Source organism: Mobula birostris, chromosome 4, assembly GCF_030028105.1.
Source record: "Mobula birostris isolate sMobBir1 chromosome 4, sMobBir1.hap1, whole genome shotgun sequence".
NCBI classification, from domain to species: domain Eukaryota; kingdom Metazoa; phylum Chordata; class Chondrichthyes; order Myliobatiformes; family Myliobatidae; genus Mobula; species Mobula birostris.
Window position 1 is genome coordinate 197,934,291 of NC_092373.1, and position 12,079 is coordinate 197,946,369.

The following is a 12,079-nucleotide window of genomic DNA, read 5'->3' on the forward strand; positions in this document are numbered from 1 at the left end:
GCACAGGAGGTGTATCCGTTTGGGTTACCTGGAGAAATTGGTGATAACAGAACACTGGATTCACAATGGCCATAGGATTGACTTTGATGGCACAAAACTACTGTGCCGTGCCAATGGCTTTTGGAACTGCCTGGTGAAGGAAACTAGTGAAATAAAACTAGGGGAGAAGAATTTTAACAAAGACAAAGGTCTCGTTCTAGGTAAGAACTGAAATTTGATTGTAAACAAGGTGGTACAGTGGAAATCTGATTGGCTGAAGACTAGCCAATCAGAAGGAATGGATGACCAGGTGTATAAACACCTCTGGACTAGACAAGCCCAGGAATCATCCCAGATAAAGGTGGCAGAGTCTGTCATGAAAATGTCATTTAAAATCGATACCTATACCTGGCTGGAAGTCCGAGAAGAGTTTATTTGCCATATACACTGGGAAAGCACTAAATCAGTTCACCCTGAACCTTCTCGATCAAACTCTTCATCATTTTAGACACCACTACTTGGAATTTGCCCTTCAAACCTCACAGCAATCTGACTTGGAAATATAACAACATTCTTTCACTGCCATTGGGTCAAAATTCTGGAACTCCCTATCTAACCGACTGTGGGTCTATCCACCCCTCAAGGTCTGCAGCAGTTGTAGACCGCTCACCTTCTCAAAGCCATTTCCTTTGAATGAGTAAAAAAGATGTCTGTTAGGTCAATCCTCAACTGCACGTTTTCAAGGGCTTTTCCCAATTGACTAAGTTGGCAAACCTATTGTCCCATATGAGTCCACATTCAAAGCCGAGGGTGGATCATTGCTAGGGCTCTTGCTTCTGAGCCAGATAATAACTTCAGACGCACCTCTCCCTCATCCCACCTGCCTGCTGAGACCCCTTGCTTGTTCGAGTCCCCACTATCGCCCTGCCTCCCTTGCGTTCCACTAACAGACCTCATCATTCTTCATTCTCTCCCCTGAAGATCCCATTGCTGACAGAGGGGATCAGGATCCACAAAAAGAAGGTCACGGAAGCCCTGAAGCCCTTCCACGATCGAATGGAGGAGTGTTTCGCTCAGCTGAAGACCAAAGTGGAGAGTCAATATGGAGTGCGGGATCTGGTGAGTCTAACCGGGTGGGGGCGTGAGTCATGGCTGAGAGGTTGAGGGGCAAGGGGTAAAGTTCACTGATGCTGTGAGGTCATTGGTGTTATACAGTTATAGAGCATGGAAACAGGCCCTTGCGCCCAACTGGTCCACGCTGACCACGATACCCCACCCTAGCTAGTCCCATTTACTGGTGTTTGACCCCTGACCTTCGAAACCTTTCCAATCCATGTATCTATCCAACTGTGATCATGGTAGTGTAGCGATTAGTGCAACACTATTACAGCTCAGGGCATCAGAGTTTGGAGCTCAATTCTGACATTGCCTACTTTATCAAGTGCTTCCAAGTACCCTGAAACCTCATCCTCAATGATAGACTGCAACATCTTCCCAAACACAGAAGTCAGGATAACTGGCCTATCATTTCCTTTTACTTCTGCCTCCTTCCCTTCTTAAACAGTTCGTTCATTCCTCCCCAAAATGGTTTCCTCCAGGTGCTCCAGTTTCCTCCCACATTCCAATGACATACTGCTTCATAGGTCATTGTAAATTATCCTATGATTAGGCTAGGGTTAAACAGGTGGGTTGCTAGGTCTTACGGCTCGCTGGGTGTGTTGTATCTCTAAATAAAATAAAGCTGTCGTTGTATCTTCTGGTGCCGCAGGTGCAAAGGCCAAAGTCGGGGCTGATATCCTTCATTGGGACAGTTAGCACAAGTACTTCAGGAAGTGAATAAGCATGTAGACCAGGCCAATTGGAAGAGATGGTTGGGTTCATGTGAGAAATAACTAAGGAAGAATAGTCCAAGGTGCAGTTTCCTTGTAGTGAAACAAGGAAATGGATTTGATGTAGAGTGGTTTGCCCATTCACTCCAACACATGACTCTGTTTTGCACCCAGGTTTAATATTGAAGCCACTGCTGTGGCCAGGTAAGTGACTCGACCTCAAACGTGGCATAGTTACATAGGTTACAGGAAACACAGTACTTTTCCACGGGCCATTCAGCTCGCGTGGCTTGTTCCTGTTCATGCTTCAGATGAGCCTCCAGAAAAAGTGCCCTTTTATCCATCACTTCCTGTATCTCCTGGACACCTCCCTTAATGACACCTAAACATTCAGGTCTTAACCAATGTCATGTCTCATGAGGGTAGGTTGAGCAAGCTATGGCTCTTCTCTTTGGACTGAGATGGGGGCATAACTTTGCCTGTTCGTTCAGCCATGACAGCGGTAGCGTAGCGATCAGTGCGACCCTATTACAGCTTGGGACACACATACAATGCTCCTTCCCCTGAAGTCCTGAGGAAGGGTCTTGGTCTGAAATGTCGATGTTTATTCATTTCCATAGATACTGCCTGACTTGCTGAGCTTCTCCAGTTCTTCCAGATCTTTCCACACTGCCTATGCAGCTTCTTAGACTATTTTACTCTTTGTTTAGGGATTTTGTACAAGATTCACAACTCACCCTGGATTCAAATTGAACTAGGAGAAGAAATCAGGCCTGATTTATTTTTGCCTCTCCATAATCCCTAACAAGGGATGCATATAAAGAAGAAAATGTTTTGCCATCTTGAGCCCGAGTTCCTGCAAATAATGACCTTTGTGTCCGCTGATCTTTTCCAGTCATTTTCCGAGGAGAGGCGAGGAGGGAGCGGATGCGGGAGCAGGCCTCGTTCGATGATCCGATCCTATCGACCTCTGTCAGTTATCTCCTCGGGTTCCTCGAGTTCCACGAGCTTCGAGAAGGAATTGCCCAAGGCAATTGGGGATGGGTACGTAAAGAGAGAACTGATGTACTTCAAGTCTTCAAAAAATCCAAAAGACCATAAGACATATAGTCAGAGCAGAATTAGACCATTCAACCCATCAGGTCTGGAGGTCGGGCAGCATCCGTGGAGACGATCAATCAACGTTTCGGGCTGGAACCCTTCGTCAGGACTGTGAAATGTTGACTGATCGTTTCCACGGATGCAGCCCGACCTGCTGAGTTCCTCCAGCGTGTTGTGAGTGTTGCTTTGACCCCAGCATCTGCAGATTATTTTGTGTAACCCATCAGGTCTGCTATGCCATTCCATCATGGCTAGTTTATGATCCCTCTTAACTTTATTCCCCTGTATTCTCCCTGTAACCTTTAATATCCTGACTAATCAAGAGCCTCTCAATCTCTGCTTTAAATATACCCAATGATTTGGCCTCCACGGCTGTCACTGGCAATGGATTCCACAGATTCACAATCCTCTGGCTAAAGAAATTCTTCCTTAATTCTTTTATAAAGGGACATTTTACTATTCTGAGGCTATGCCTAGACTCCCCTACTACAGTGAAACACCCTGAAGCAGGAAGATAGCCCGGAGAATGCAGCTGTGCTTCTGTTTGTATCATTGTTGATGTACTATGTCCTCTTCTGAAAATACCAACAACATGATAAAAGCATGGATAGTGTAGAGTTTAGGAAACCTTTCCTCTCAATAGAAGTATCAATAACTGTCAGATTGCCACCTTCTTAATCTTCTTCTAAGAAAAGTTTAGAGGGGAACCGAGGAAGAATTTATTTCACCCTGGGGATGATTAGAAGCAAAATGCTCTGCCTAAGTAGGTTGTGGAGGAAAGTACTCACACAACCTTCAAGAAAGATATGAATAAGCTAGACAGTGTGCAGAAGAGACTCTCAAAGACGTTGCCTTGACTGGATGGTTTGAGTTTATAATGCTGTTTACATTGTAAATCATGGTGCTGTTCATGTATTTATGCACATTTTGATCCATATCTGTACTTTAAATTCTAAGTTTAGTTTTTATGTATATAATTCTTTATTCTTGTAATTATTGAATGTTATACTTTTCTGTTGCATTTCATGCCAAAACACTACAGTAATTTCTTAATACGTGTAAATATACAATACTGTTCAAAAGTCTCAGGTACATACAGTATATATAGCTAAGTTACACAGTACTGTATACTGGTTAAAATAAGAAGGTGGTTGGGAAACAAATAAGAGTAGTTAGCTTTGTATTAGCTCAGTAATATTAAGTGTTACTGGGTAACTGGAAAGACATAATGTACAGTACTGTGCAAAGGTCTTAGGCACCCTAGCTATATACATATGTGTCTAAGATTTTTTCACAAGACTGTATATGGAGAATACAGTACTGAGAGGCGAGAGTGGATATCGGACTGCTGGAAAACGATGCTGGATAGGTAGTAATGGGGGACAAGGAAATAGCGGATGAATTGAATAAGTATTTTGCATCAGTCTTCACTGTGGAAGACACTAGCAGTAAGGTGGATGTTCTAGATGTCAGGGGTCATGAAGTGTGTCAAGTTATCATTACTAGGAGAAGGTTCTTGGGAAACTGAAAGGTCTAAAGGTAGGTAAGTCAGCTGCACTAGATGGTCCAGAGATCTGAAAGAGGTGGCTGAAGAAATTGTGCAGTCATTAACCATTTAACCATATAACCATAACAGCATGGAAACAGGCCATCTCGGCCCTTCTAGTCCGTGCCGAACTCTTACTCTCACCTAGTCCCACTGACCTGCACTCAGCCCATAACCCTCCATTCCTTTTCTGTCCATAGTAATGATATTTTTTAAGAATCACTAGATTCTGAAGTGGTACTGGAAGACTGGAAAATTGCAAATGACACGCCACTTTTCAAGCAGGGAGAGAGGCAGAAGAGAGGAAACTATAGGCCAGTTAGTCTGACCTCAGTGGTTGGGCAGGTTTTGGAGTCAGTTATTAAGGATGAGATCTTACTATACTTCAAGGAACACAATAAAATAGGCTGTAGGCTCAAAGGAAAATCTTGCCTGACAAATCTGTTGGAATTCTTTGAAGAAGTAACAAGCAGGAGAGACAAAAGAGAATCGGTTGATGTTGTGTACTTGGATTTTCAGATGGCTTTTGATAAGGTGCCACGTGAGGCTGCTTAACAAACTATGAGCCAATGGTATTACAGGAAAGATTTTAACATGGATAAAGTAGTGGCTGACTGGCAGGAGGCAAAGAATGGGAATAAAGGGAGCCTTTTCTGGTTGGCTGTTAGTGACTGGTGGTGTTCCACAGGGGTCTGTGTTGGGACCGACTCTTATTATATGTAAATGATTTGGATGATGGAATTGAGGGCTTTGTTGCAAAGTTTGCAGAGGATACAAAGATAGGTGGAGCGCAGGTTGTCCTGAGGAAATAGAGAGGCTACAGAAAGACTTAGGCAGATTAGGCGAATAGGCAATGAAATGGCAAATACAGTGTTGGGAAGTGTATGGTCATGCACTTTGGTCGAAGAAATGAAAGAGTTGATTATTTTCTGAATGGAGAAAAAATATAAAACTCTGAGGTGCAAAGGGACTTGGGAGTCCTTGTGCAGGATTCCCTAAAGATTAATTTGAAGGTTAAGTCTGTGGTGAGGAAGGCAAATGCAAGAGGATTAGCATTCATTTCAAGAGGACTAGAATATTAAAGTAAGGATGTAATGTTGAGACTTTATAAAGTACTAATGAGGCCACGCTTGGAGTATTGTGAGCAGTTTTGAGCCCCTTATCTTAGAAAGGATGTGCTGAAACTGGAGAGGGTTCAAATAAGGTTCACAAAAATGATTCCAGGATTGAATGGTTTGTCATATGAAGAGCATGTGATAGCTCTGGGCCTGTATTCATGGGAATTCAGAAGAATGAGGGGTAACGTCAATGAAAACTATCAAACGGTGAAAGGCCTTGATAGAGTGGATGTGAAGAGGATGTTTCCTGTGGTGGGAGTGTCTAAGACCAGAGGACACAGACTCAAAATGGGGGGAGGGGGTCCTTTCAGAGCGGAGATGAGGAGGAATTTCTTTAGCATTGGAGTATTAAATCTGTGAAATTCATTGCCACGGGCAGCTGTAGTTGATAGATTCTTGATTGGGCATGGCATGAAGGGATAGGTGGAGAAGGCAGGAGATTGGGGCTGAGAGGAAAATTGGATCAGCCATGATGAAATGGCGGAGCAGATTCTATATCTTATGGTCTTATATAATAAAGTTGATCATTGAGTCTTAAGGAGATATCAGATCAATTAGACAATACACACAAAATTGTGCAATAACTCAGCAGATCAGGCAGCCCCTAGGAGGGGAACAAACAGTCGATGTTCCAGGCTGAGACCTTTCATCAAGGTGACATGTGTTGCTCAAGATTTCCAGCCTCTGCAGATCTCTTGCGTCTTTGCATAAACTGGGACTGTTTTCATTGGAGTGAAGGAGTCTGAGGGCTGACTTTATCATGGCTTATAACATCATGAGTGGGATGGATAAGATAGAAGGTCATACTTTTCCCCCAGTGTATGGGTGTCTAAAACCAAAGGACATAGGTTTAAAGGGAGGGGGTGGATGAAAGAGTTAATAGGAACCTGAGGGACTAGTTTCAGAGGGATGATGGTGAGACCTTAACATCAAAGGATATAATTTGTATCAAAAGGACAGGCAAGAAGGCATAGGCGGTGGTTTGGCTCTGTTGGTAATAGATGAAATTACATCTTTAGAAAGAGATGACAGAGGATCAAAGAATGTCAAATCTTTGATGGTGGAGTTAACAAACTGCAGGGGTAAAAAAAAATTATGGGGATTATACATAGGCCTACAAATAGTAACCAAGACGTCGGGTTGAAATTGCAAAGGGAGCTGGAGAAGGCATGTAATAAGGGTAATGACACAGCTCTAATGGGGGACTTCAATATGTAAAGGGATTGGGAAAATCAGGTTGGTATCAGATCTCAAGAGAAAGAATTTATTGAATGCTTACGAGATGGCTTTTTAGAGCAGCTTGTGCTTGAGCTTACTAGGGGAAAGACTATCTTAGATTAGGTGTATGTAATAACCCAGATCTTATTAGGGAGCTTAATGTACAGGGACATGGACATGTTCGGCACAGCTTTGTGGGCTGAAGGGCCTGTATTGTGCTGTAAGTTTTCTATGTTTGTATGACCACTTATGAATCCTTGGTAATATTAATATGAGGGGTGATTGATAAGTTTGTGGCCTAAGGTAGAAGGAGTCAATTTTAGAGAACCTAGCACATTTATTTTTCAACATAGTCCCCTCCTATATTTACACACTTAGTCCAGCGGTCGTGGAGCATACGGATTTTGGACCTCCAGAAAGTGTCCACAGCACGGGTGATTGATAAGTTCGTGGCCTAGGGTAGAAGGAGATGAGTTATTAACTTCAATCTTTCTGTATAATCACTAAAGATAGACAGGAGGCAGCGAGTGCGGGCTGGCTGGCTGCCAGTGACGAGTGGTGTTCCTCAGGGGTCAGTACTGGGACCGCTACTTCAATAGGTTTCGGTAGCTGCACTTAATGTCAGAGAAATGTATACAATATACATACTGCAATTCTTTTTCTTCGCAGACATCCACAAAAACAGAGGAGTGCCCCAAAGAATGAATGACAGTTAAATGTTAGAACCCCAAACTCCCCCCCACGCACAAACAGTAGCAGAACAACAACCCCCCACCCCCACCAACAAAAAAGCATCAGCACCCTCCACCGAGCACTCAAGCATGCAGCAAAGCATCAATAAAGACACAGACTTGCAGTACCCAAATACTACACATTCACCTGATAATTTGACGTACCACAGACCCTCTCTCTCTCTCCCTAATAAGGGAAAAAGAGGTGTTCCTGTTTCACAGCGAGAGGGGAGCCATAGCAAACAACTCGTTTATTTACGAAGTCAAAAGTTCATTGTGTTGCTTTTTCCGAGTTCAATGCCCGGACTGTTGGCACCAAAAAGGCACAGCTCTTCCGGCACACAACCCCCAGCTGCTAACTTGCTGCTCCCAATGTTTTGCGTTCTCCCGTGATGCTTCAGTCAGGGGCACTGGCCGAGAGTCAACACGTCCCCAGAGCTACAGAATACCGGAGCGCTGCAGGCCGTGTGCTTGGGATATCAAAAAGCGGCCGGTCACGAGGCCCTGAGAGCGGGTCCCATTCCCACACTTTTCACATTGTTTGTCAGTGATTTGGATAATGGAACTGATGGCTTTATGGCAAAGTTTGCAGATCATACGAAGATAGGTGGAGGGGTAGGTAGTGCTGAGGATTGTAGCAGGACTTAGATAAATTGGAAGAATGGGCAAAAAAGTGGCAGATGGAATACAATGTTGGGAAATGTACAATAATGCATTTTGGGAAAAGAACAATAGTGTGGACTGTTATCTGAATGGGGAGAAAGTCCAAACATCAGAGGTGCAGAGGAACTTGTGCAAGACTCCCATAAGGTTAATTTACAGGTCAAGTCTGTGGTAAAGAAGTTAATTGCAATGTTGGCATTCATTTCAAGGGGAATAGAATATAATCAGAATTAAATTTATTATCACCGGCATGTGTCGTGAAATTTGTTAACTCAGCAGCAGTAGTTCAATGCAATACATAATATAGAAGAAGAAGAAAATAATAATAATTAATAAATAAATAAATTTACAATATATGTATATTTAATAGATTAAAAATTATTCAAAAAAAACCAGAAATATATATTAAAAAAGTGAGGTAGTGTTCACGGGTTCACTGTCCATTTAGGAATCAGATGGCAGAGGGGAAGGAACTGTTCCTGAATTGCTGAGTGTGTGCCTTCAGGCTCCTGTACCTCCTACCTGATAGTAACAGTGAGAAAAGGGCATGCCCTGGGTGCTGGAGGCCCTTGATAATGGACGTTCTCCTCGAAGGTACCCTGGGTACTTTGTAGGCTAGTACCCAAGATGAAGCCGATTAAATTTACAACCCTCTGCAGGTTCTTTCAGTCCTGTGCAGTAGCCCCTCCATACCAGACAGTGATGCAGCCTGTCAGAATGCTCTCCATGGTACATCTATAGAAGTTTTTTGAGTGTATTTGTTGACATACCAAACCTCTTCAAACTCCTAATGAAGTATAGTTGCTGTCTTGCCTTATTTATAAAGACAAGGAGATAATGATGAAGCTTTATAAGACACTAATCAGGCCGCACTTGGAGTATTGTTGACAGTTTTGGGCCAGATATCTCTGAAAGGATGGGTTGGCATTGGAGAGAATCCAGAGGATGTTCATGAGGATGATTCCTGGAATGAAGGAGTTAACATATGAGGAGCGTTTGGCAGCTTTGGGCCTGTACTCAGTGGAATTTAGAAGAATGCATGGGGATCTCATTGAAACCTACTGAATATTGAAAGGACTAGATAGGGTGGATGTGGAGAGGATGTTTCCTATGGTGGGAGTATCCAGAACTAGAGAGCATAGCCTCAAAATTGAGGGGCAATCTTTTAGAACAGAGGTAAGGAGGAATTTTTTAGCCAGAAAATAGTGAATCTGTGGAATGCTGTGCCACAGACTGCCTTGGAGGCCAAGTCTGTGGGTATATTCAAGGCGGAAGTTAATAGTTTCCTGATCGGTCAGGGTATCAAATGGTGAAAAAGCAGGTGTATGGGGTTGAATGGGATCCAGAATCAGCCATGATGGAATAGCAGAGCAGACTTGATGGGCTGAATGGCTGAATTCTGCTCTTATTTATGGTCTTATATAGAATGAGCTGCCCCTGAAGTGGTAGTGTCAGGTATAAATGCAATGTGTAAAGCATATTTGGTTGGGTACATGGATGGAAATTGTTGAGAGGATTATGAGCCAAATGTAGGCAAATGGGTTTAGCTCAGATAGTCACCTTGGTTGGCATGGTCAAGTTGGGCCATATGGTCCTTTTCCATATTCCGTGTTGCTCTGTTCTCAATGATGTCATCAGGAAGAAAGTATAGGAGCCTCTGGACTCACACAGCCAGGTTCAAGGAACAGTTTTTACCAATCATATCTCTGACTCTTGAACCAAAAGGGATAACTTCACTCACATTCACTTGCCCCATCATTGAAATATTCCCACAACCTTTGGACTATCTTATAAGGACTTCATCTCATATTCTCGATATTTATTGGTTGTTTGTTTATTACTATAGAGTCATAGAAAAGTACAGCACAGAATCAGGCCCTTTGGCCCATCTAGTCTGTGCTGAAACATTTAAACTGCTATGCCCATCGACCTGCTCCCAAACCATAGCCCTCAATACACCTACACTCCATGTACCTATCCAAACTTCTCTTAAATGTTGAAATGAAGTTTGAATGCACCACTTGTGCTGGCAGCTTGTTTCACATTCTCACGACCCTCTGAGTGAAGAAGTTTCCCCTCATCTTCCCCTTAAACTTTCACCTTTCATCCTTAACTCATGTCCTCTAGTTGTAGTCCCACCAAACCTCAATGGAAAAAGCCTGCTTGCATTTACCCTATCTACAGTATAACTCCTCATAATTTTGTTTACCCCTATCAAATTTCCCCTCAATCTTCTACATTCCAAGGAATAAAGTTCTAACCTTTTCAATCTTTCCTTATAACTCAGGTCCTCCTGTTCTGGCAACATCCTTGTAAATTTTCCCTGTATTCTTTCAACCTTATTTACATCTTTCCTGTAAGTGGGTGACCAAAACTGCACACAATACTCCAACTTAGGCCTCACAAAAGTCTTATACAACTTCAACATAACATCCCATTTCCTTTACTCAGTACTTTTAGTTGTGAAGGCCAATGTGCCAAAAGCTTTCTTTGCGACCCTATGCACTTGTGATGCCACCTTCAATGAATTATGGACCTGTATTCCCAGAACCATTTGTTCTATAGCTCTCCTCAGTGCCCTACTGTTCACTGTGTAAGACCTATCCTGGGTGGTCCTATTGAAGTGCAACACTTCACACTTGTCTGCATCAGATTCCATGTGCCATTTTTCAGATCATTTTTCCCCCTGGTCCACATACCTCTGCAAGACCTGATAGTCTTCCTTCCTGTCCACTACACCCCCAGTCTTGGTGTCATCTGCAAACTTGCAGCTCCTGTTAACCACGTTATCATCCAGATTGTTGATGCAGATGAAAAACAACAAGGAACTCAGCACGGATCCCTGTGGCACACCACTGTTCACAGGCCTCCACTCAGAGGGATACCCTTTCCTACCACTCTCTGGCTTCTCCCACATAGCCAATACCTAATCCGATTTACTACCTCATCTTGAAATCAGAGAGACTGAACCTTCTTGACTAACCTCCCATGCAGGACCCTGTCAAATGCCTTGCTAAAGTCCATGTAGGCAACATCCACTGTATGCTTTCATCAACTTTCCTAGTAACTTCCTCTAAAAACTCTATAAGATTGGCTAGACACCATGCATGGAGCCATGGTGACTATCCTTAACCTTCCAATAACTTTCCCACAACTGATATCAGGCTCACCGGCCTGTAATTTCCTGGTTTATTTTAGAGCCTTCTTTAAACAGTGGAACAACATTGACAATCTTCCAGTCCTCCAGTACCTCACCTGTCACTAAGGATGTTTTAATTATTTCTGTTAGGGCTCCCCAGTTTCTGCCCTTGCCTCCCACAAAGTCCGAGGGAACAGCGTATCTGGCATTGGGATTTGTCCACCCTAATTTACCTCAAGATGGCAGGCACCTCCACCTCTTTAATCTCTATAAGGTTCATGAAGGTGGTGCAGTTTTTCATGGATTCTGATATGGTTATTATTCTGTTATGAATTTATTGAATATGCCTGCACGAAAATAAATATATGGTGACATGTATGTACTTTGAACTTTATAAGCCTATGGTTCTGTAACTCTCTATAAGTAGCTAGACCAGGGTTTCCAACCCTTTTTTATGCATGGAGCCTTGCCATTAATCATGGGGTCTGTGGATCCAGTTTGCAGGCACCTGATTTAGACAAATACTTGAACTTACAAGACTTAGAACATTGCCACAAGTAGTTGTGGATGCCAGGTCATTGGTTGCCTCTAAAGTGGAGGTTGATTGGTTTTTGATTAGTCAGGGTTATGTGGAGAAGGCAGGACAAAGGGCTTGAGAGGGAAATAGATCATCCATGATTTAATGGCAGAGCAGACTCGATGGGCTGAATGGCCTAATTCTGCTCTTGTGTCTTATGGTTACAGGCCAAGTGCTA

General features: G+C 43.1%; 1 protein-coding gene across 1 annotated transcript in view; it reads left to right on the forward strand.

Moving 5' to 3' along the window:
- LOC140196859 (dedicator of cytokinesis protein 2-like) overlaps window positions 1-12,079 on the forward strand; it is a 1,243,024-nt gene that overhangs the window by 1,218,089 nt on the left and 12,856 nt on the right. Inside the window, exons 47-48 of the mRNA XM_072256747.1 lie at window positions 961-1,098; window positions 2,704-2,852. Coding sequence (XP_072112848.1) covers window positions 961-1,098; window positions 2,704-2,852 — 287 coding nt within the window. The remainder of the gene's footprint in view (window positions 1-960; window positions 1,099-2,703; window positions 2,853-12,079) is intronic.